Source organism: Odontesthes bonariensis, chromosome 3 (assembly GCF_027942865.1).
Source record: "Odontesthes bonariensis isolate fOdoBon6 chromosome 3, fOdoBon6.hap1, whole genome shotgun sequence".
Lineage (NCBI taxonomy): Eukaryota > Metazoa > Chordata > Actinopteri > Atheriniformes > Atherinopsidae > Odontesthes > Odontesthes bonariensis.
This window is the reverse complement of record NC_134508.1, coordinates 45,914,136-45,940,851: the sequence shown is the minus strand read 5'-3', so window position 1 is coordinate 45,940,851 and position 26,716 is coordinate 45,914,136. Positions and strand designations below refer to the sequence as shown.

Below are 26,716 nucleotides of genomic sequence, written 5' to 3'. Positions count from 1 at the left end.
TGGTTGAGTGCATTAGTGTGGAGACAGCACCAGCGAGTGGCGTAAAACGTGTACTCATCAAACAGTCCCCCTACGTGGATGCATTCCATGATCATTGCCCTGTGCGCCTCACCGTTGACAGTGGAGCTACAGGTAACATAATGAAGGCCTCATGCGCAATCCGGCTGGGTGTTACTGTCACAGGAAGTACACAGTCTGCATTCCAAGCAGATGGCTCATCCCTTTTGAAGGTTGTGGGAGAGACACGGACACACTTCCAGAGAGACGGCCACAGCCTCTACTTTGAGGGTCTCGTCGTTGAAAATCTCGACTCTGACATCCTAGCTGGAATACCCTTCATGGAAAAGAATGACGTCTCCATCAGACCAGCCAAACATCAAATATGGTTAGGTGAGGATATATACAGCTACGACACCCTACGGACACCAATGGACAGGCACGCTGTGCGACGTGCACATGTGCTTCGTGCCCCTGAAAAGTCTACTGTGTGGCCGGGAGAGTACATCGAGCTTGAGCTGCCGTCTGAACTGTAATATGGACTGTGAACTGGCTGTTGAACCACACGTGGAAGTCTCGCGTGATCAGTCAAGCTCACACCAATGGCCTACTCATATACCTACACCTTACTGCGGGATGTATCAGGAAAGATCCGTGTCCCAAATCTCACTGGCGAGCCACAGCTGGTTCAGAAGAGCGACCATCTGTGCCGTGTCCGTTCAACGTATGTCCCTTCACTCAGTGACGCTGCTACGACGGTCGGCTCCCCCAAGCTGGGTGCAACGACCAAATCAACATTGTCCTCTGACTGTATTACTCTGGACCCTGATGACATCATGCCATCTGGCATTAAGAATAAGTTCCGCGCCCTGCACAGAAAGTTCGATAGTGTGTTTGATCCCCACTTTAAAGGATACAACGGCGCTGTGGGCCCATTCCAGGCCAGGGTGAACATGGGAGTTGTTCTACCTCCGCAGCGTAAGGGGAGGATTCCACAGTACTCCGGGGGTCAGCTGCAGGAGCTCCAGGCTCAGTTTGACGTGTTGGAGGACATGGGTGTCTTCAGGAGGCCCGAGGACGTCGACGTGACAGTGGAATATGTCAACCCTTCATTCCTCATTAAGAAGCCTAGTGGTGGTTTTCGCCTTGTCACGGCTTTCGCAGATGTTGGCCGATACAGTAAACCCCAGCCCTCTCTGATGCCTGATGTCGACTCCACCCTGCGCCTCATAGGCCAATGGAAATACATCATTGCTACAGACCTAACCAAAGCCTTTTACCAGATCCCTTTGTCCAGGGACTCATGGAAGTACTGTGGGGTCGTCACGCCCTTTAAAGGTGTCCGTGTCTACGTGCGGAGTGCTATGGGCATGCCGGGGTCAGAGACGGCGCTGGAGGAGTTGACGTGCAGAGTCTTTGGAGACCTCCTTGAACAGGGCCTTGTAGCAAAGGTAGCAGACGACCTGTACTGCGGCGCGGACACTCTTGAGGACTTGCTAGCAGTCTGGAGGCGGATTCTTTCGGCCCTACAACGCTGTGGTCTGAACCTAGCCTCCACCAAGACCATTGTTGCTCCTGTACAGACCTCCATCCTGGGCTGGGTCTGGCGTCAGGGAACAATCCGGGCCAGCTCCCACCGCATCTCGGCTTTGGCTGCATGCCCCCCACCTGTGACGGGCTTGCGTTCATTTATTGGCGCATATAAAGTGCTGGCTCGCGTGATGAAGAACTGCGCCGCGGCACTGGCCCCATTTGACGACGCGGTTGCCGGGCGCGAGTCGAAGGAAGCTATCATGTGGTCAGATGAGCTGCTCAGCACCTTCGCTTCTGCTCAGAAGGCGCTATCCTCAGCGCGTTCTATCACGCTTCCACGGCCTGCTGATCAGCTGTGGATTGTCACTGACGGCGCTGTCAGGGAACCGGGCCTGGGAGCCACGTTGTACATCACCTGCAAGGACACTGTCAGGGTTGCGGGCTACTTCAGCGCAAAGTTGCGCCAGAACCAGAGCTCTTGGCTGCCGTGTGAGGGCGAGGCCTTGTCCATAGCTGCGGCGGTGAAACACTTTGCCCCTTACATAACCCAGTCTTCCCAGAAAGCGTGTGTTTTGACAGACAGCAAGCCATGTGTACAAGCTTTTGAGAAGTTGTGCAGGGGAGAATTTTCCACAAGCCCTCGTGTCACTTCCTTTCTGTCCACCGCTAGTCGGTTCCAAGTACTCATCCGGCATGTGGCGGGAGCAGCTATCCTGCCATCTGATTTCGCCAGCCGGAATGCACCGGAGTGCGACAGCCCCACCTGTCAAGTATGTGCCTTTGTCTGCTCGAAGTCCGACTCCGTTGTGCGCCAGGTTACAGCAGATGATGTTGTGCGCGGGACTGCTAAGTTGCCCTTCACGAACAGGTCGGCATGGCTGGGCCTACAAGCGGAGTGCTCTGACCTCAGACGGACCCGTGCTCATCTTCGTCAGGGCACACGTCCTTCTAAGAAGCTGACTAACATTCGAGATGTGAAACGGTACCTGAACGTTGCCACGGTGGCTAAGGACGGCCTCATAATTGTTCGCCGACACACACCCCTTGCGGCCTCAACAGACTGTATCGTTGTGCCACGGTCCGTCCTCGATGGCCTGCTGACGTCCCTCCATATCAAGCTTGACCACCCCACCGCCTCGCAACTGAAGATTGTTGTGCAACGCTTCTATGCGTTGGATATGGACTCCGCTATACAACGTGTCTCTGGCGGCTGCCACCAGTGTGCAGCGCTGAGGAAAGCCCCTGTGTTTGCGTCTGACCAGTCTACGTGTGAGTCACCGGATGTCGTCGGCGCCTCGTTTGCAGCTGATGTGTTCAGGCGGGACTGCCAATTCATTCTGGTTGTCCGGGAGTGTGTACATCTTTCACACTGTCTTGTCTTATTGACGACGAGCGTAAAGAGACTCTCAGGGACGCCCTGACCCGCTTATGTGTGGGCCTGTGTCCCCTCGATGGCCCATGTGCTGTAGTCAGAACCGACCCTGCCCCTGGTTTTGCTGCGTTGGCTGATGACGAGGGCCTCGCTGCGCACAGATTGGTTGTTGAAGTTGGAAATGCTAAGAATGTCAACAAGAACCCGGTGGCAGAGAAAGCCATTCAAGAAGTCCAGGGGGAAATTCTGCGGCTTGAGCCTAACTATAGAGCTGTTACCCCTCTGTTACTCTCTGTCGCCACAGCCCGTCTTAACAGCCGTGTTAGGTCACGTGGATTATCTGCCCGGGAAATGCTACTTCAGCGTGACCAATTCTCTCATAGGCAGTTACCTGTGGTCGACCGGGACCTCATCTTGAGACAACACTCAGAGCGTGTCGCAAACCACCCGTACAGCGTGAAGTCGAAGGTGCCCTCTGGGCGTGTGGCTATGCCTCCCACTATCCGGCCCGGCGACCTGGTGTACCTGTACTGCGATAGAAACAAGTCGAGAGCACGTGACAGGTACCTTGTCACGAGGGTGGATGGATTGTGGTGCAATATCCAGAAGTTCACGGGATCTCAACTTCATCGCACCTCTTACAGGGCTAGGCTGGGTGACTGTTACAAGGTCGAGGGTCCCAGCGTGGCTTCGGGACCTCTCGATGAGGATCTTGAGTCTGATGAGGATGTGGACAACCCTGCCCCACACTGCCCTGATATCCCTCCGGCTATTGCTGAGCCGCCGCCTGCTCCTGGCTCTCCTTGCATTGATGACATTGATGAGCCCCTGCCTGCACTTTGCCCACGTCACAAAGATGACGGTGTGCCTAGGGACGTTTCCTCGGACGTGGATGTGCCTGCTGGTGGATCTGATGTCGTGCCTCGACGCTCCGGACGTCAGCGTCGTGCGCCGCGGTATCTGGAGGACTTTGAGGTTTCTCTATGAACTGATGTTTTGCCTTGCTGGATCGTTATATGGCCGTGGTTGTTGTGGTGCCTGGTGTTCCCTGGTATTTTTGATGTGCTGTTGGGGTCACGGGTTCTTTATTATATAAAAAAAAAAAAAAAAGAAGAAAGGGGGGTGACGCCAGTATTGTGTTTGGTTGTTATGGTAACCATGGTTATGGTTGCCACGGTTATAGTAACGACGTCACTTCCGGTTCACTTCCGGTTGCCCCGGACATAGTGTATATATATGTAACTATACTGTACATACAGGAAAGCAACACAATAATAGAGCGTTAAATTACTTACTCGGGAATGAGATCCTTCCTCAAGTGAGAGACGAATGGAGCGGTGTCTGCAGTGGTCTCTGCACCGTAGTGAAAAATCAGCTGAGCCAGAAGGCGAAGCTCTCGATTTACCGGTCAATCTATGTTCCTACCCTCACCTATGGTCACGAGCTGTGGGTAGTGACCGAGAGAACGAGATCTCGAATACAAGCGGCTGAAATGAGTTTCCTCTGCAGGGTGTCTGGGCTCTCCCTTGGGCTCGGTATTAGCCCAAGTTCTGGAAACATTCGTCGGTGAAATATTTGGCGCACACACAAATCTCTTCGGTTCTGTCGTCACTTTCCCAGAAAAAAACAAAATCTGTCCACTGGCTCTTTAGAGGTTCTGATGCAGGAGCTCTAAACAGATTTTTTACATCGATAAACAGCGCAATGAGCTGGCCAAAGAGCTGTGGGCGGGGAAAGGCAGTTTATTGGCTCTGGGTGGAAACAACCTCCACGTCATAAGCGGCGGCTTTCCCGATCAGGCCTTCTGCATGGTCACATTTCCAAAGGCGGAGAATAATTTCCAGTGCATGGTTTAGGTCTATCGTCATTTTGAGCCACTGGGGGACCGCAGGCAGGCTAGAGGAACTCATATTAATGTTAAACAACCTTAAAAAGTGAAAATTTCATGCCATGGGACCTTTAAGCGTCCTGAGATTCAGTTTCTGGTGAAACACTGCCCGAATTAGCAGACATTCCGCCACGCAGCACAGACGTTTGCGTCTTCTCGGCGGCGGGCTTTACCTCCGTAGTGTAGAATGTCATTGCCGACTGAGGGGAGCTGAACGTCCTCGTCTCCCCGCCGAAGGCGACCCGAAGCCGTGCGGGGTATAGGAGCCCGTATCTTACGTCCGCTTTGCGAAGCAGAGTCTTCACCTCGTTATATGCCGCTCTGCGTTTGTCCAGATCTGCACTATAATCGGGGAAGATAAAAATGCGGCTGCCACCGTGCGCCAGCCTTCCTTTATGTAGGGAAAGTTTAAGTATTTCCTCCTTCACCTGAAAGAGATGAACCTTGCATATGAAGGAGCGTGGCCTTTCCCCGTCCTTTGGTCGGGAGGCGGGTACGCGATGAGCCCGGTCCAGTAGTGGAGCCTTCTCCAGCCCGCCCGGTCCGCCAAACAACTCGTGAAGCATGTTGGAGATGAAAGTAGAAGGGTTGCCCTGCTCGGCACCTTCTGGTATTCCCACAATACGTAAATTGCACCGCCTCTGTCGTGGAAATTTTGTCTGAACTCCCTATTAAGATTTTGCTTACCTTCCTATTACATCTGATGAGAAGTGAAATATAGACTTTCAATGTTTCTGCCGGCCGGCCACGTGTTTATTTTCTTCTGCAAAAGAGGTCAGTCCTCACCAGTCAGCGTTCATGGTGAAGAAAGACCCAGAACAAGGGGAATCAAAAGCATTTATACAGGAGGAAGGGGCTTTGTTCTTTCAGGTGTGTATTATTCAAACTGTCTCCTTGCCACACCCCCTGGGGGAGAGTCTCGCACTTTGGGGAAGGGTGTAGAATCTGGTAACAATGGTCATTCAAATGATTATTTTCTATGTGTTAATCAAGAGACGAATAGTCTGCAGACATTGGATTTACAACAAGGTGTCATCTAAGAGACAAAAGGTTAGCAGACATCGAATTTACCTTAACACTTGTCCCTTTTGATTATTAATTAATCACTAATAGGAGACAACCTTAAAAAAAGAATAAAATGAAATAATGTAAAACTAAAGGAAAACAATATTGAAATAGAATTTTAAAAAGATAAAAATTAGAAATCATCAACCACTTTCTCTCAATTGAGTAGACCTAATCACTAATAGAAAACAAAACAACCTTAAAGAAAAATAAAAAAAGAATAAAAAAAATGAAAGGGAAACAAAAATAAAAATAGTCATAACTTAAGTATCTGATTACCACTAATTCACACAGATTGAAAAATATATCATCCTGGCGGTTGTCTACAAGAGAGAAAGTAATAATGGGAATATAAAAACAAACAAACAAAACCAAACCAACACAAAGCAAAACAAAGAAAATAAAAAAATAAAAATAAAAATAAACTTTTACAAAATGTTATCAGAGTCTGATTTGGTGGCAGGAATGTGAACAGAGGTTGAATTTTGGTCGGCCTTATTGGCATACATATGAACATACGTGGAGTAGTAAATTATCTTTGTTATGAGCACATCAAACAGCCATTTTAACGCACATGGAATTAAGGTGCAGAGCAAAAAGAAAATTATTATTAAAAACCGTGCTGGCCCTAAGATTTTTGCCTAGAAAGTCATTCACTACTGGTGGGGGTTGAATGGCATCTTGCATATGTTTGATGATGTTGGTAATGTTCTCATATTCATCAGAGTGGTTGTCTTCAGTTCCAGAGGTCCGCTTGACCGTCTTAAAATCTAACAGCATGTTAAGTTGGGAGCCATGTGGGTCGGGTGACCCATTGACTATAACTGAGTTGTTTGTGCATATCCGAGCTTGGATATTTAATTCCACACCAATACGTGCCATGGTGTAGTTTGTTGAAACACGTCTAGTTGGCGTTTATTGAGTTGATTCCTTGCGTCGTCCTCTCTGGCGTCTGTGCGTCCTTGCACCGTTCGTTCCTGATGTCATCCATCTTCCTTGGCGTCTGTGCGTCCTTGCACCATTCGTCCTCGTGTTGTTCATCCTCGGCGTGTGTTCCTCCTTGTCGTTCCGGTTGGCAGCTTGGCTCCTCCGTTGGCTCGGGGATCTTCCTTCAGTGGTTGGCGTGAACCCGCGTCGTTCTCTGCCATCTTCACAGCGGTATGCGTCATCAGAAGGCCCTGGAATGGATCTCGTTACCATTTGGAATGCCGGTGCTTCCTTTTCAGGCCCTTCACCCCCACTCAGTCGTCAGGCTGGAAGTCATGGCGTGAAGTGGAAGCTGGTGGTGATTTTACCTGCTGACACAGATAGACAGAATAAGTTTTGCAATATTGTAACATATTTCCTTGTGTGAGTGGAATGGAGTGGCCTGGTTACAGACTCTGTGTGTAAAAGAATTGCAAAAGGTCTCATGTGTATGTTAGATTTTTTCTTTATTCTAATATGCATAAGGACAATAGGCTTTTGTCCATGGCAGTCCTGTTTCCTCACAACACTACGCTAATTTAATTTTAGAGTGTCATTTTCTGGCAGGGTGTTATAAACAATGTTGTTTGAGGTTAATAGCAAGAAATGTATTAATTTGGGTTATTGCAGAATTGACAAAGTGAGCTGGGAATAATCTTTGTTAGCAGAGCCTCTTTCTGGTATGTTGCTGGGAATACTTCAATTCAGTTCGACCACATGTCGATCTATTACTAAGCAATTATTAAATCTATCATCAGGTGTTTAAATGGTCTGTCTGTGGTGGGTGAGTGGGTGTGATCGTTTTGTTTTACCTGTTATGCGTTGCACAAACCATTCATGATTGACGAAACTTGAAGAATATCTGAAAATCCTTTAGTGAAAACAATGTTGGGTTATGGCATCCATCTTTAATGAAACAGTGTTGGGTTATGGCATTATTCCCCCCTTTTGACACATGGTTCAACCCATGTGTCAGTTATGCAAAGTGAGGAAAGAAATGTTTAGGCAGGAAAGATTTATCGTCAGGTCCACACCACACAGCTTCCTTTTGTGTGGCACTGGAGCGTCTTTTCCTGTGGTGTGGCGAAGGGCTGTGTTGCTGTAAGAAAGTTGGGAATGGTAACAGGAATTGATACAAATCAGTGGCAGTGTGTTGGAATGTCGCTCTGTTTGCAGCCAGCGGCATCCTTGCCTGCATTTCCTAGAGCGAGACAGGATCTGAGTTGTTAGTGTGAGCAAGGCATTTGCAACCTGAAATTTCTGTTATGATGGAAAAATGGGTTTGTCATCAGATTATCTAAAAGCATTGTGTTGTATTGTAGCCATCATGCTGTGAAGAGCTGGGAAGTCTTTTGTTCAAGTGACACAGCATGTGGGACCAGGGGAGTTACATCAGAATAGCCCTGCAAAGTGGGCTGCAAATCTTTAGGTTATCAGCATATTGTAACGAAGTAGTGTCTGGAGAGAAAACAAAGGATTCAAGACTGTCTGAGCGCTTCATTGGCTTTCACAGTATTCTTGAAACAGACGTGTGAATTTATGGCCTCGTGTGCTGTTTGCAGACCCTGAACAACACGCCTCCTGCTGTCTTAAGAGACTCAAAGAATCGATGACTTCTTGTTTAACTGAATTACAAAGTTTAAAGTCTGATTTTGGAGTGATGACAACATTTTCACAAACTTTGAAAAACATCATACTTACCGACAGTCCACAGTGACTTGGAGACCTCCTGTAAGGCTGTTTGAGTACAGTGTTTTCTTTGGACAAACAACAAAAGTTTTTTAGAAGTGCTTTTAGTAACCAGCTGGATTTTTCCTTTGGGTGTGCACACAGATATCACTTTTTCTTCTTTTTTTTTTGTACCACTGCAGTGTAGGTGAGAAAAATGAACCAGATTGATCAGATTTTCTTGCTAATCGGCTGCACGCTTACATGATTTCATAACGGGGCTTAAATCTTCCCAACTATCTGATGTGTGTTTTTCTAGTGGGATGTGTGGGCCTGAATGAGACTAGTGCAGCACATTTATGTTGTGTCCAATAAATGTGTTTCAATGCGAGTTTGTCAAACCTCTCCTTTAACCAGCCTTCCTCATATGATTCATCAGGTGGCACATAAGGAATGCATTCCAGGTCCTCTGGTGTCTTAAAGTCGTTGCTTCTCTTGGCTGAAACAAAACTCAGAAGCATGTTAAAGTTTGCAATTTCCATTGGTTAGCAAAAGTCATGTTCAGGGTGTGGTAGACGAGGTGTGTGAAGGAGTTGGTGCGTTGAGATTAGAATCCAGCCGCCATTGGTTTCAACTCCTTCGCATGTAAATGGAATCTGTATCTGTGTATATCTCTCACCTCGTGTCTCTGCTTCTGTCCTCCACCTTTGTAAACAATCTCTTTGAATTTTGTTCTGTCTTATTATTTCCCGTTCCCTTTTCTTCAGTTTTTCTTCTAACTTTGATATGTCTTTTAAACTAAGGGACCCCCTATTGGGAACCCAAACATTTAGATATTTTAACCTTTTTCCCCCACATTTCTTTCTCATAACGTCAACAAGTGGCCCTCCCCGGAGGCCGCGCTCCCTCAACGGGGACCCTTGCTCCCCACCCCAACTAGGAAGCGTCGTACGACTGATTATTCTCCTGCTTCGTTCTTCTTAAGTTCCCAAGCAGTAAAAAACTACATTACAAACACATTCACTCCGGCTTCGTTTTCTTAAGTTCACAAGCAGCAAAAAACTTTGCCACCTGCTAAGATCATGAGAAATGGAAATGCTAAAACCCAAATTTGAAATAATAATTTAGAAGTCAATATTTCAGTACTCACCAGATGGTTTTTCGCTGAAATATGTCCGTGGGATTTCAGCGGCAACGATTCAGGACAAATACACGGTTAGCCCTCTCGTCTTAAAAACTAAACAGACGTTCGGAGGCTGAATTATATAATCCAGGATGGCCAATCGCTTCCCGTGTCTTGCCCCGAACGATTGCGCGAGTCCTGCCGAGACAACGCCAAAACTGTCGTGGAAATTTTGTCTGAACTCCCTATTAAGATTTTGCTTACCTTCCTATTACATCTGATGAGAAGTGAAATATAGACTTTCAATGTTTCTGCCGGCCGGCCACGTGTTTATTTTCTTCTGCAAAAGAGGTCAATCCTCACCAGTCAGCGTTCATGGTGAAGAAAGACCCAGAACAAGGGGAATCAAAAGCATTTATACAGGAGGAAGGGGCTTTGTTCTTTCAGGTGTGTATTATTCAAACTGTCTCCTTGCCACACCCCCTGGGGGAGAGTCTCGCACTTTGGGGAAGGGTGTAGAATTTGGTAACAATGGTCATTCAAATGATTATTTTCTATGTGTTAATCAAGAGACGAATAGTCTGCAGACATTGGATTTACAACAAGGTGTCATCTAAGAGACAAAAGGTTAGCAGACATCGAATTTACCATAACACCTCCCTCTGTTCTCAAGGTCGTCCGTTTTCATCTGCAGTTTAGCATAGTCTTTGGCTAGCTCAGTGCTGCGGGCTTCCAGAGAGTCAATCCGGGCGGCTAAGGTGTTTAATCCCTCTTCGTGATCCGCGAGTTGCACTTTACAGTCATTCAGCTCCACTCTTACCGGTGCCATTACCAGCTGAATCTCTGTCTTCAGCGAGGAAACTTCATCTTGGATGACCTCCCTCACAATTTCCCGAACATGTTGGATGTTTTCCAACATGTTGCGCTGATCACTAGCTTCTCCGATGTTACTAGTAAGCTAGCAGGTGCCTTGTTCACCTTTGGAGGCATGATTACTGCACTTAAAGTCCGAAAGCAGATATCAAATGCATTCAATCTTAACCTAGGCCAAGTTTTGGTCGAGTTTGAAAAATAAAATTGCAGGATATTTATGAATTTATCAGTAAGAGTTAGGACCTCGTGTTAGACCCGTCTACTCCATTAGACGCCCGTAGCGGTCTCCCCTCTACTGCACTTCTAATTCTGTACTTCCCTCTATGCCTGCTCTCTATCTCTACACTGTCATCCCTGTCACCTCTGACAGAGCGTGACTGTGGTTTTCCTTCTATGTAGCTTATAGTTAGCTTTGACGTTAGTTGTAATGTTATACTGTATCCTCATTTGTAAGTTGCTATGGAGAAAAGTGTCTGCCAAATGCATAAACATAAACATACTTGTGAAAGATGGAAAAATGTGACCCACAGTGGAGACGCAGACAGTAGACACATGAGGTATAACATGAGGTGTGTGTGTTGGGTTAGCAATGGATATTTTATATAGTTGCTTCTCTCTTTGTACTATTTGCCATGTTTATCTGTTCATCTCATATGCACTTACGTAGGGCTTATCAACACACCACACCAAACTATTTCATGGATATCTAGGCCCACTTATAGATAGACAAAGAGCACATGCAATATTTGTTGTCTTGGTTTGGATTTAGAGCTGCCATTAGAACAAACAGTAGACATTTATTTATATATATATATGAATGAGAGGTGGGCAGGGCCGGTTCTAGCCCATTGGCTGCCCTAGGCGAGATTGCGATTTTGCGCCCCCCCCCCCCATTTGAATCCTGTTTGAACGAACCACAACCACATTCTTTTTTTTTTTTTAAGTATCTTTTTATTTCTCAAAAGAAAGCCATTCAGCACACATATATTCAGTCTTACATTTTGCAATTTTTCTTTTGAGCAGCAATCCCACCCCCCACCCTTAAAGGGATAAGCCAACAAAACACACAAATGTAAAAGTACAATTATGAAAATGAAAAAGGGAAAAAGCAAAAGAGAAAATACATGTAATCATTCTGATATAGGTACACTATGTTATATGTATTATGCTGTACATTTATATTTGATACATGAACTACAAGCAAGGTAATGGTCTCAGAACATTTTTATTTTTAGAAACTTTGGAACTTTTACAACCAACTGCTCACAATGAAACACGCCTAGCCTTCCTAATCGCAAATTCATCAATGGTGTCATCGAATGATATCTGGCTTGACACGTCTTGGTTTACACTTATAAGAGCAAGCCCATTGAGACGTTCTTGGCTCACTGTTGACCTCAGGTATGTTTTTATCAACTTTAACTTGGAAAAGCTTCTCTCTGCAGAAGCTACTGTTACTGGAAGGGTAGCAGCAACTCTGAGGGCGACCCACATGTTTGGAAAGATTTCTCCTAATTTCTTCTCGTATAAGAAAGTTAGAAGATCAATAGTGGTCATGCTAGCTTTTGACAAATCAGGGAATTTTACAGTTTTATAGTTTTACAATGACTGGAAGTGTGAGTTCATATTTTGACTGTATTAACATACTCCTATAACAGATGATTATAGCTTTATTATGTATAGCCCACTACTACTAAAACGAATGCTATTACTACCAAAACCTATAATAAATAAACTTACAAGATTCAGAGAGAGGTGAACCTGGGAGATCAGCTGAGCTTTCTTCAGGTGAGGGTCTCCGCAAAAATTTCTGGAGTGCACCTAGACATTTTAAAATATAAAATAATATGAGCATAACACACCACTCACCAACACAATCACATTTATTACAATTGTGTATTCACATGTATCTACTATTTACATGACCGTAGCAGATTCTACATAAGCCATTTTTCCATAAGATTTCCAAGCAAATTAACTCATTTATCTGATTACTTTGAATGTTTACCTAGCTGGAAGGCTCGACAAATGTTAAATGATAAAACAAAAGAAAACTAGCTAGGCTATTTCTTAAAGTAGTTTGGCTTACAAGACTAACTCTAGGTTTTTAGTTTCCTTTAAAAAAACGATTCTGTTGCCTGTGAAAGACAGCTTGTGGATTAAGCTAGCAGGCTAATCGATAGCCCACAAGCTTTCTAGAAATAGCTAATACTAGCGGAGTAATGTTATGCAGTGATAGCTAGCTTCTATAATGAAACGTCAACCATGAACAGTGACAGAAAACACAATTTTGATTAAACTTTAGAACTAATGTCTGAGATGAAAATACATACCTCTATACTGGGCTTTCTTCTCCTCATCTTTTTTTCGTTTTCGCCCCTGTGCACCAGACAGTTTGGTCCTTTTCATGTCGCTAGTTGACCTTCTACGACCGTTAGCGTGATCTAGTTCCAGTGTGGCTGTGACTTGCAACTGCATCGTCATGACGACACCCATGCACATATTTTATGTAATATAATATTACATTTTCATTCGAAATATGGGTTGGGGCATTTTCGTTTGCACGTGTCGGCCACCGTATGAAAGGCATAAAAAGCCCCCCCAAATTTTTTTTTTTTTTAAAATAAAAAAAATAAATAAAAAAAGGGCGGCGCCCCCTGCCAATTTGGCGCCCTAGGCAGCCGCCTTGGTGGCCTGTAGGAAGAACCGGCACTGGAAGTGGGCTACAGGAACAAGGCATTTATAGATCTTGAAAGTCTGATAGAATATCTGAGTGCAGCACTACATACAATACCTCCCGGGACCCTCACAGAAACCGGCAAGCTGCTATAACCAAGTGATTCTAGGGCCAAGTATATCTAGGATCACTAGAGATCATGAGAGATGTTTTGCCACAAGTTGAACAACACAAGGAGCAGTAAGGGACAGTACGCCCCTTTTGAAAGAGGTTGGAGGCCAAGATTATGGCAACACGGAGAAAGAATCGTCAGCTATCAGAGCTTCAGAAAGATGTAATAAAGGAAGAAAAACTGTTCATACCTGAGCTGCTGGAAATTTAAAACAAAGACTCACATCTCTGACTAAAAGAAGGTAACCAAGAGAAGCTAAAACCAGGAGAACAAATACTTCACTGAACTACCCAAAATATACTCTCAGTGGCAGGGTCACAAGGTTATAATAGACTCACCCAGGGCTAAGACTGAACAATAATGGAAATGCTTATGGGAAAAAGAAGCACCACATTAAAGGAATGCTTCATGGCTAGAGGATCTAGCGTTCAGAGTTGACCGCATCAATTTAAAAGAAAAAAAAAACAGTGATCATCAGAGTGGTAGTCATCCAAGATAGAGTCTCAAATATCAGTTGGAGTACACCAGACCCTGGAGCTTCTCCCAGCAGTCATAGGGCAAGAGGCAAGAGACACCAATTAACCTAACATGCATGTTTTTGGGCAGTGGGATGTTGCTTTCACTTGGAATTGCTACATCTATCACTACTGCCTTCTTCTGAAGTTTGTCAGCCACCACAATGTCTGCTTGGCTAGATCCTGAATCATCACCTTGCCTCTTTTATTTATTTTTGTTACAATACTTTACGTGTAATAGAGCCGAACCAGACAGGGGGACAGGGAAAGAGGGAGAGTAAAGAAAAAGAAACGGGAAAGAAATAGAAATAAATGATCAGAGAAAACAATGATAAATCAGACAACCAGCCGCTACACCTGCAGAAACCAAACAGAAGACATCCCAAGGCCTCTGTGGGGAATCCAGGAAGAGAACCACCAGGAGCACCTGAAAGAAAAAAACAAAACAAAACAACAACAAAAAAGTACAAGCAGCAACAATGCCAGCAGCAAGCACATACAACACAACCAAGGATACGGATGGCCCAAAACCACAGGACGACACAGCAAATGCATAGCAAGCATGAGACTGGGCAAATGAATGTGTGTGTGTGCATGCATATACAATACACATGGCACAGGTCCCAAATAACCACTATAGAACATTGCCTAGTGTTGTACACATAGTGCTGTCAACAAGAGAGTCAAGTGCTGCTGGAGTAAAGTTTAGGTAGTCGTCCTCTGTCATATCTGCACATGGTAGCGAAGAAAAGGATGATGGAATTAATTCTTTAAATCTGGTTACAGCATCCTCTGATCGACACCTTCTATATGTACATTTCTTCTCAGAAACTGTATAGTCAAGTAATGTAAACTCAAAGGTTATCAAAAAATGGTCAGATAAGACAGAGTTATGAGGGAACACTGTTAACTGTTCACTCTCAATGCCATAAGTCAGCACAAGATCAAAAATGGATAAAAACTGTGTCAACACCTTGACTATTGATCTTGCAGAAATTGAACGCCAAGGATATACTGCAGAATATCTTGTTGTCTGGCACATCACAGTCAGCGGATAAGAACAAACAGACTTTGAGGTTGGCAAAGGCCCCACACAATGTATAATTAAATGCTTAAATGGTTAACTGACCGCTGGAATGGGACAGAGAGGTCCTGGCTTGATTGACTAACTCGGCTTACTTATAAGTTGACATGTATGACACGATTTTATGTAATTGGAGACATCACGCTTTAACTTTGGCCCGGTCATAAGTTTTCCTCACACCCAAATGACCTGATTCATCATGTGCAGTCTTTAATGCTGTGACACGGAATTTTTCAGGCACAACAATTTGAAACACTGGCTCACCAACAAAGTCACCTTCACAAGGCACCCATTTCCTCACAAGCAACTCATCCTGCAGAAAATAGCCAAGAGCAACATTTCCAAACTCACTCTCGGGCAAAACACTCGTCAACAAACCAGACAGAGATGGATCAACCTGCTGACTTTTAACCCACTCTGCCCAAGAGACAGATGGGGGAAGATCAGGTAGAGGAATCACCACTTTCATCTCCTTTTGTCGATGAAGGCAGTGGTGAATTCCAAGTGATAGCAATATCAAGAAGGAACGTGGTAGAAAAATACCAAGGGCTGAATGAAAAAGTTGAAAAGATGTGGGAAGTGAAGGCAGCAGTGGTACCAGTGGTAATTGGGGGAGTGGAGCCGGGACCCCCATCTGTCCAGATGAGCACAATTCTAAGAACAGCTAAGATTCCGTGGAGAACCCTCAAGCTCCCAGGCCTCTGGTAAAGGAGCTTGGCTTGAAAGAAAGGGTGCCGCTCACAAGGGCAAGTGTGGAGTCTTCATAAATGTGTATATATCTCTCAGTTAGCAGCTGCCATAGTCATTCAGCTGAATCTGATTAAACTCTTGGATGAAAAATGAAAATTGCTTGTACACTTTACTATTGCATTTTATAATAAACATATATTGATGTTTTATTATGCCATGGTATGACAAAACTAGCTTGCTGATTACTTAACTCATTGGCTGCCATTGACGTCTATAGACGTCAATTTAAATTCAACCGTTGACTGCCAAAGACGTCTATAGACGTCAATTGCGTTTTTTAACGGAGCGGATGGGGAACAATCTAGCGGAGTTTGTCACTAAACAGAGAATATACTGGCAAAATTACTTACTTTGGATGGGAGATGAGTAAAGATCACATAGATTGTAGAAGAAGACTGAAGCGGCTTTGAAGCCAATGAGACTAATCAAAATGTTTGTAAATTATAATTGCCAAGATCGGAGAAGGAGAAAATGTCGCCGGCGAGACGAAACACGAAATTTAGGCAGCTAATGCTCGAACAGAGCCTTCTGTGCAGCAGAAGTAGTGTACCACTACTATCCACCGACAAGATACCCGGGCCAAGCGGAGAGAGTCGTCGGCGTGCGCATATTTCACCTCAGCGGAGCGCACCACCAGACAGTTCTGATGACTCGGACAATGCTATGCTATCAAAATACCTTCTCAGTGTTGTTTTTGCTGTTTTATGGAAGGAAACCACTTTTCAGATGTTTGAGGTGTCACTAAAGCAAAAAATGTTAGCATCAAAGTCACTGTTCTGCTTGACAGGTTTCTTTGCACAAAAAGCTTGTTTTCTCCATTTTTTGGTCAAAAACAGCTGTTTTTGGTGAAACCAACCTATGTTCTACTGTCTATTACTAAAGGACTGAAATGGTAGAAACAAACTTTTTTTTCCTGATGAAAGAAGAGAGTCTACTCTTTCTTTTGGTAATTTCGGTGTGTACATAGTCATAAGACACACTTTTCTGTGGGTCTTGGAAAATCAGTCAAAATACTGTAAAACACTTGGCAGTATGGGTCTCTCTGCACTGAAAATGGCTGGCAGCGAATGAGTTAATAAATACAGGGGCTGTGAAGCGCCTAATGTGAAACAGGATACCTTCAGTGGGTATTATCACTCATGTGATCTCATTTCCTCTGCAGATCTTTGGTAAAATTGCACTGGTAGATGGCACATTCATCAGCAGAAACAACAATTTCCAGACATTCCCCCAAGCTGTGCTGCTCTTATTCAGGTTGGTGCTTTTAGTCAGACTCTTTGGTTTTGGCTACACAAAATACATGAAACCCCATTTAACATGCAGCATCTGCTATGTCCATGAATAATAAAATCTAATGTTGACAAGAATTTGTTATTTAATGGTCTAGTCTTGTATACCACTTTTTAAACATTTTCTACGTTTATCAAAACACTTTACATATATTTCTTTTTCACCCATTCAAATACATGGCCAGCTGCTTCACATACTTCTTTTAATATAGCACTACTTTTGATAAAAAGCCTTTTTTTGGGAGCCAGGAAACCCAACAAGTTGAATGGGTTCCCCATATACAGACGCTGCAAGTCTCCGTACATGGGGCATATATATGGGGAATATAGGTATGCAGCACTTTTTTAACAATCACATCCCAATGAACATGTTGGGTCCAAGGATAGACGTGGTAGGAAAGCTGGGGATCAGACAGCCAACCTTTTGCATGAAGGACAATCACTTTATCTGCTGAGCCTTGGCTGACTCAAGATACAGATGTTTAGCGCACATGTGTGTATGTATATTTAAACCTCATCTAGTACAGACTAATCTAATTACATGAATACATGTGTGATGATATGGAGAAAGAAAGTAAAGACAATCAATACTCAAATGAAAACTAATAAAAAATATTGTGTTCAAAACTAAATTTGACTGAGTGCCTTTATAGAAGCAACATGATGGTGGCTTTTCCCTGGAAAAGACAGGAGAAATCCCTTGCTTTGAGTTGTGTTTGATTCTGAGTAGTGTTTCAGCCTAAATGTGTGATCAGATTTTTTTTTTGTCTGTTCTGTAGATGTGCTACAGGAGAGGCCTGGCATGAAGTGATGTTGGCGAGTATGTATGGGAAGAAGTGTGACCCCAAATCAGACTTCCTGCCAGGGGAGGAGTACACCTGTGGATCCAACTTTGCTATCATCTACTTCATGAGCTTTTACATGCTCTGTGCTTTTCTGGTAAAACAATTTACCTATTCATATATTCATAAGGCCACATTTGCATGACTATACTATAAGAATTAAATGAAGGTTCCTATATTCTAGTGGCATAGAAACAAGTGGAAGGACAGCAAATTGCCTGTGTTGGAAAAGTCCGATGAGGCCTGACAGGTCTGACAAAAAATAATATTAAGCAACTACAGTGCTTATTTCTCATCTCAAATCTTTCACAATCTGATTTTAGAAGTCAGTTAAGTGAAGGTTTAGTCCATTTTCAATTAGCTCAGAGTGTATGGCCTGAACAGGGAGGTCTGCAGTGCTGCAGTTGGACCGTATTGGTGTGGTGACTACAGTGACTCAAATGGCCAAACATTTATAACAGTATATCTCCTTAACTGAAGTGGAATTTCCATTTTTTGATCCAAATAGAGATTCAATTTCAATTCAATTCAATTCAGTTTATTTATATAGCGCCAAATTACAACAAATGTCATCTCAAGACACTTAAATGATATAGTCCAATTTAAGCCAATTGGAGTTCAATTCATTGTAATCATAATTCATTTCAAAATAATCCAATTCATTCATATAGAGCCAATTCAAAAACAATTTCCTAGCTAAGGAAACCAACAGATTGCACCGAAACTTCCATCCATCCATCGATCATCTTCCGCTGGTCCGGGGATCGGGTCGCGGGGGCAGCAGCTTGAGCAGAGAGACCCAGACGTCCCTGTCCCCGGCCACTTCCTCTAGCTCTTCTGGGGGGACCCCGAGGCGTTCCCAGGCCAGCCGAAAAACATAGTCTCTCCAACGTGTCCTGGGTCTTCCCCGGGGCCTCCTCCCAGGGGGACGGGCCCGGAACACCTCACCGGGGAGGCGTCCAGGAGAAGAAAACCTTAAACAACATGTTGAACAAGACAAAACAGAAGCAACACAATTCAGATAAAACTGATGCCCGAGCCACCTCATCTGACTCCTCTCGATGCGGAGGAGCAGCGGTTCTACTGAAAACCGAAACCGAAACTTGTCTTCAGTCCAATCTCCCGTCCTGAGCGTGCCTGAGGCGACTGTGGAGAGAAACGACTCCCTTTGAACAGGAAGAAACCTCTGGCAGAATCAGAACCAGGAAGGGTGGCCATCCGCCTCCACCAGCTGGGGTTTGAGAAGACAGAAAGGGGGGGAGGGGGCCGCGGCGGCACTGTAACACCATTCAAAGGATATCTGTTGGAACAGGGAAACACGAGTTAATGGCCACAATAATGTCACATATACATAGAGAGAGTAAAATGAGGAAAGGTGGGACAGATGAAGCCCCCCAGCAGGCTGGGCCTATAGCAGCTTAACTATGGGATGTTTCAGGACCACCTGAGCCATCCCTAACTATAAGCTTTATCAAAAAGGAAAGTTTTAAGCCTGGTCTTAAAAGTGGAAAGGGTGTCTGCTTCCCAGACATTTACTGGCAGCTGGTTCCTCAGAGAGGGGCCTGATAACTGAAGGCTCTGCCTCCCAAACGGGCAGCTGGTTCCACAGAGAGGGGCCTGATAACTGAAGGCTCTGCCTCCCAAACGGGCAGCTGGTTCCACAGAGAGGGGCCTGATAACTGAAGGCTCTGCCTCCCAAACTGGCAGCTGGTTCCTCAGAGAGGGGCCTGATAACTGAAGGCTCCGCCTCCCAAACTGGCAGCTGGTTCCACAGAGAGGGGCCTGATAACTGAAGGCTCTGCCTCCCAAACTGGCAGCTGGTTCCACAGAGAGGGGCCTGATAACTGAAGGCTCTGCCTCCCAAACTGGCAGCTGGTTCCACAGAGAGGGGCCTGATAACTGAAGGCTCTGCCTCCCAAACTGGCAGCTGGTTCCACAGAGAGGGGCCTGATAACTGAAGGCTCCGCCTCCCAAACTGGCAGCTGGTTCCACAGAGAGGGGCCTGATAACTGAAGGCTCTGCCTCCCAAACGGGCAGCTGGTTCCACAGAGAGGGGCCTGATAACTGAAGGCTCTGCCTCCCAAACTGGCAGCTGGTTCCACAGAGAGGGGCCTGATAACTGAAGGCTCTGCCTCCCAAACTGGCAGCTGGTTCCACAGAGAGGGGCCTGATAACTGAAGGCTCTGCCTCCCAAACTGGCAGCTGGTTCCACAGAGAGGGGCCTGATAACTGAAGGCTCTGCCTCCCATTCTACTTTTAGAAACTCTGGGAACCTCAAGTAAACCTGCAGTTTGGGAACGAAGTGCTCTGTTAGGAAAATATCTTACAATGAGATCTTTAAGATATGATGGAGCTCGGTCATTAAGAGCTTTATATGTAAGGAGAAGAATCTTAAATTCTATTCTGAATTTAACAGGGAGCCAATGAAGAGAAGCTAAAACTGGAGAAATATGATCTCTCCTGTTAGTTCTCATCAGAACTCTGGCTGCAGCATTTTGGATCAACTGAAGGCTTTTCAGAGAATATGTGGGACAGCCCAATAATAAAGAATTACAGCAGTCCAATCCTGAAGTAACAAATGCATGGAGCAGTTTTTCTGCATCACTCTGAGACAAGATGTTCCTGATTTTAACAATATTACGAAGATGAAAGAAGGCAGTCCTAGAAACCTGTTTTATATGCGAGTCAAATGATAAGTTCTGGTCAAAAATAACTCCAAGGTTCCTCACTGTAGAACTAGAAGCCAAGGAAATACCATCTAGAGTAACTATATAGCTAGACAATTTCTCCCTGAAACGCTCAGGTCCAAAGATAACGACTTCAGTTTTGTCTGAATTTAGAAGCAGACAGTTCTGAGTCATCCAGGTCTTTATGTCTTTATGTCTTTAAGACATGCTTGTAGTCTGACCAACCTATTGGGTTCATCTGGTTTTATAGATAAGTACAACTGAGTATCATCAGCAAGAGCAACACCCAGGTTTGTTTTGAAAAAAAATTCATGAATAGGAATTGTTTGTGCCACGTGACCATAATCATCCTCATGCAAGTAAAATAAGCAAATATTTTGCCTCTATTTATGCACAGATCATAAACCTATTTGTGGCTGTCATCATGGATAACTTTGACTACTTGACACGTGATTGGTCGATTCTTGGCCCCCAGCACTTGGATGAATTCAAGAAAATCTGGGCAGAATATGATCCTGAGGCCACGTAAGTATTTGTGTTAATGTATATGACTCTAGCTGTACTATTTAAGTATTTTTGTGGCTGGAACTATTACTCTGCTTCTTATGGGGCTCTAGATTGCAACCTGTTACCCAGTTTGCGGTTTTTAGTTTCCTAAATATTCCAGGAATGCTGTTATTTAGGTGCAGTGACGATCCTGGTTTTGATTGTTGTGTGGCTCACTTGGGAAGGTCTTTGGACATCTAAATAACCTTGTTTGTTAACATTCTCTGAACATCTAATGTTGGAACCTGTGCAGAAATTTCCAGTTTGAAATATATACAAGACCCCTTCCATTAAACCTTTGAAAGGTAGTGACCCTTGATGGAAAGGGGGGGTTACTTGAGGGCACAAGGTCAAGAGGTCATGAGGGGGTTGTTTATGTGTCTGTTATTAATTTGTAGTTTGTGTTCTCGCTTTTTTTTAAATGTTTTTTTTATGTGTTCTCACTTTGACATGGTGCTGGCGAGGGAATGGAGGGGTTCTGAGAAAAGAAAGATGTGGTGATGTCAAAAGAGGAAGTGACCCTTGGGGTGAATGAAACACATCCTCACAACCCCAATATGGTTGTGAGGATGATAATTAATAATGATTATTATTAATTAATTGAATTACAATTGGCTTGAATTGGACTTACTATCTAAGTGCCTTGAGATGACATTTGTTGTATTTGGCGCTATATAAATAAAAATTAATTGAATTGAATTGAGAAACATGGGACAGCACTAAGACAAATTTTTGTTGTAATACTTATTTATAAAAATGATTAAAAGTGATTATTTCAAGTACCAATGAATTTGAAATGTGAGAACTAATGGATAGAGGGAGGGTGGGTTCTTTGTAAAGTGTTAAAAAAAGCCTGTGAGAGAGCTCCTGTGCAGAGAATGGTGGCTATGTAAAAGAAACCAGATTCATCACGGTAAGGACCAAAGACACACACTGACAAAAAGAAAAAGAAATAGTGTATAAGAAACCTACTGAGACAGCATCTACTTCTCAGTCTCTCATTTGTGAGACTCCCGTAACAATATATCAAGCTTTGCCCTTCATAATAGATGCTCCCAAGAAAAGTATGTTGTTTCTGTGCAGAAATCCTTCCACTCAAGTCTTTGCACGAAGAATGGTCAGGAGAGAAGGTGGGACTATGTGTTCAAGTATCAGTTGGATAACAAACATGAAAAGTTGGGGGCTCAGACCGTAGCTATACTGACTTCCAATTCCTGGGGAGTGTTGAAACTGGAGTGGAAAGGTGTAGAACAGGGGTCTTCAACGTTTTTCAGGCCAGGGACCCCCAAACTGATGGAGAGTTGGAGCAGGGACCCCCCTACTATTTATATGGCATACAATTGTGTTTTATATTTAACGGGGCCTAGTGCCGTGTATAAACATAGCTACTCTGTTATCGTACATTCAATACTAAGCTATTCAAATAATACACAGGTTAATATATTCATGTTTTTATTTTAAACATGTGCAAGGTACAGGGTGGCCGTGCCACTGCCATTTATAAACAAACATCTTGCATACAACACTGAGCTATTCAAATAATCCACAGATTTTAACTTTAAACGTGCATGTAGATGGGACAATGAATCCTCAAACCATCTGTGGATGGCACACGTTTGCACACAATTTGTGAGAAAAAACTGTTTGAAAAAAAAAAAAAAAAAAAAGTTAAAAATCGTCTAATCAACCAAAGATTTCCCGACCCCCCTGCAGTACCTCCGCGAACCCCCTGTTGAAGACCTCTGGCGTAGAAGAAGAAGATGGACTCCAGCCACCGCCTGCTAAATGTCAGAGTACAATCTCCCTTTAGTGACAGTGAGCTTGCCTAATAAAAGATCATTTTCAGGGGCTTCCGGTTTCCACCCGTCATGGAGTAGCCGCAAGTCTTACACGCTCCGCATATTTGAACTTATTACTTTGAGTAGAACACGACATTCTAACATTTTGGAGGCATAACTCGGTGGCGCATATACTGCTGAACCACTTGTGTGTGTTATGGCAAGTAAAACTCAGAAGAGGTTGACCAAGGCAGCGGCGCAAAGTTTAGCTAGCCCCTCACTCAAGCAAACGCTCATGGCTAACGCTAGCGTTACCACCACCCACCACCCGGATCCCCCATCTCCGACGGAGCAACCCGAGGAGTACGCTCTTTTCCAGCTACTTAAAGCTGAGATGGATACTTCTCGTCATCTACTGGGTGATACGATCAAACAAGAGATGGTGACTTTTCGTGCTGAAATCAAACAAGACCTCGAGGCTCTCCGACAGCACACAAAGGCTGACATCGCCTCTCTAAAAACGGAGTTAAGAGCTGAAATAGCATCCATGCGCTCCACACAGACCGAGACGGCAACTACTGTTCGGGAGATCGAGGGCGCGCTGAACCGTCATGATTCCAGCATCACCAACATGGAGGGCGTCATTTCAGAGTTCAAGCGGGAGATCGGGAAACTAAAAGACCGGAATGATGACCTTGAGAACAGAAGCCGCCGGCAGAATCTAAGAATTATCGGGATCCCCGAGGGCGCAGAAAACGGCAAACCGACGACATTCATGGCCTCATTTTTTACCGAGGTGTTGGGCGAGGAGATGCCGAGCCCTCTGGTGCTCGACCGTGCTCATAGAACCTTAGCTCCAAAACCCAAACCTGGCGACCGACCTAGACCCATGATCGTGCGGCTGCACTACTACTCGGACAAGGAGAAGATCCTGCATCTATCCAGAAACAAGGGCGAACTTAAATTCAGAGAGACGAGGGTCCACATATTCCCGGATATGAGCGCCGAGCTTAGCCGCCGCAGAGCAGCTTTTAACCCGGTCAAGGCGAAGCTCAGACAGGCGGGCATTAAGTATGGCATGTTCCACCCAGCCGAGCTGCGTTTCACCTGTGACGGCGTTTCGCACTCTTTCAAAGAACCCGCAGATGTGGAAGTTTTTCTCGCCAAACGGAGCCATCCCTCCTTGGAGACGTAGGAAAACTTTGCTGGTGTCTCGTCCTATATGCGAATCTCTACTACTGGTACTGTAATCTATCTTGATCTATATTCTTACTATCCTGAGCTGACTTAATTTATTTAATTGTTTTTCTTTTAAAAAGATAGGAAAGATGTTCTTTGACTCGAGTTGAGGCCAGTCCCTTATTTATTTTCTATAGACCTATTTATAATAAGGAAGGCAAAAAGACACTTATTTTTTTATTTTCTGACATGGGTCGTACTTGGATGTACAATTACGCAATTCAAAAGTTAGACTGCATATATTTTCCTTGAGGCCTTTTTCTTCCTATTTTTACTATTATTATTATTATTATTATTATTATTATTATTATTATTATTTTTTTTTTTTTATAGGCTCAGCTGAGACACAGTACCAGTATGTTCATATGTTCATTGGGTTACATTTTTTATATGCAGCTCATAACCTTATGTTATCTGCGTTCCTAGGAGGCCACAATATTGTATTTGTTTATATATTTAGTTTTCTTTTTATCCTGAGTGGCTCTTCATGTTTATACCTGGATTTTAAAGGCAGGGATTTAAATTTTTCCTTAGTTGTTACTACTGAAACATATGACACTTTAAGGAGCAGTGTATGTGTTTTTGTTGCTGTTGTTTTGTGTGTGTTGTTGTTGCTGTTTATTCTATGCGTATGGAAGCGCAACGAAAGAGTACCAAGTGCGTATGGGGCGTCTTACCTCTCGTTTGGGGAGAGGTGATTTGGGGAAGGGGACACAATATTTTTTGTTTTGTTTTGTCTGTATGTGTAATTTGTTATTTTGTATTAATGGATGTGTGGCAGTGTCAGCGATATCCTGTGGATGCTTTAACAGTGGTCAATTACCTGTCTACCTCTGACTATGGTTAATCCAGCGCTGACCGTGAGTGATGATGATGTTACGGTGAACTGTATTAGTTGGAACACCAAGGGAGTTAATCAGATCATCAAACGTAATAGAGTTTTATCCCATTTGAGAAGTCTTGATGTTAATATCGCTTTCCTCCAAGAAACCCACCTTACATTCTCTGATCATAACAGATTACGCAAAAGGTGGGTGGGGCAATTATACCACTCTAATTATCAAAACAAGTCTAGAGGAGCTGCAATTCTTGTTAATAAGAATACTCCTTTTATTATGCAAACTGTTACTGCGGACCACCGAGGGAGATATGTTGTGGTCACAGGGACCCTGTATAATATACCTATAATTCTGGCTAATGTTTATGCTCCAAATGGAGATGATGCACAGTTTCTGAAGACTTTTTTATCCTCACTTCCCAACTTAAACACGCACAGGCTTATTTTGGGGGGTGACTTTAATTGTGTGTTACATCCAGTATTGGACCGCTCCTCCAGCACTCCTTACAATATAACAAGATCAGCGAAGATCATTACTTCCTTTCTTCAAGTTTATAATATGACTGATCCCTGGCGTTTCCTGTACCCTGATCTAAAACATTATTCATTCTTCTCCCCTGTGCATCATTCCTATTCACGTATCGATTATTTTTTTCATCGATAATCAGTTGCTGACCTCGATCAAGGACTGCAGGTATGAAAGTATTGTAATTTCTGATCATGGGCCTGTAGTTTTGCAAATATCCTTTCCAAAGAAGGTTACTCGATGCCCCTGGCGCTTTAACAATACTTCGCTCACTAATGAAGGGTTTGTTAACCATATAAACTCAGAAATAGATTTTTTCATGTCCATGAATAATACACCAGACGTTAGCAAATCCACTCTTTGGGAATCACTTAAAGCTTTTTTAAGAGGAGAGATTATTTCATATACCACCTGGGAGGGCAGGAATAGAAAACAGCGCCTTAAAGATCTCACAGACCAAATTCATCAGTTGGACTGTAAATATTCAACTGCCCCCACCACTAAACTTTTAAGGGAGAGATCAGCTCTGCAGACAGAGTTCGACTTGATGACCACCCATTATACAGAGCAGCTCCTACTTCAATCTCGCTCTAATCTGTATGAACACTCAGATAAGGCAGGCAAGACTCTCGCTCAACAGATTAGGCAGTTCACAGCCTCTACCCTGATCACAAGTATCCGTAAACGTGACGGCCAGATCTCAAATAACGAACAGGAGATAAATAATGAGTTTAAAGTATTTTATTCCTCCCTTTACACCTCTGAGGTGGCCCATGACCCCTCTAGGCTAGAGTCATTTTTACAGAGCATGGACTTGCCTCAAATAAGTGAATCATTTATGGATCAATTAGAAGAACCTCTGTCTCTGGATGAAACAAGATCAGCTCTTTACAGTATGCAGAATGCTAAAGCTCCGGGACCTGATGGATTCACGGTCGAATTCTATAAGAGATTTGGAGAAAAGCTGCTGCCAATTTTACTCACTCTTTTTGAGGAGTCCTTTGTCAGGGGCCAACTTCCACCTACACTCTCTCAGGCTTCTATCTCAGTCATATTGAAAAAGGGTAAGGATCCCCTCAGTTTGGGGTCTTACCGTCCGATATCACTCCTGAACGTGGACTGCAAATTGTTAGCCAAGATCTTAGCTCACCGCCTTGAAACTACCCTACCTTCAATTATCTCTCCAGATCAAACTGGTTTTATAAAAACCGCCTCTCTTTTTTTAATATTCGTCGGGTTTTAAATATCATGCAGAACGCGGATCCCAATCAGCCACTACCCGAAGTAA

General features: G+C 44.1%; 1 protein-coding gene across 1 annotated transcript in view; it reads left to right on the top strand.

The window, feature by feature from the left end:
* Positions 1 to 26,716, top strand: part of LOC142377627 (dihydropyridine-sensitive L-type skeletal muscle calcium channel subunit alpha-1-like) — a 289,148-nt gene that overhangs the window by 212,509 nt on the left and 49,923 nt on the right. The window contains exons 33-35 of the mRNA XM_075461932.1: positions 16,846 to 16,937; positions 17,752 to 17,911; positions 20,899 to 21,026. Coding sequence (XP_075318047.1) covers positions 16,846 to 16,937; positions 17,752 to 17,911; positions 20,899 to 21,026 — 380 coding nt within the window. The remainder of the gene's footprint in view (positions 1 to 16,845; positions 16,938 to 17,751; positions 17,912 to 20,898; positions 21,027 to 26,716) is intronic.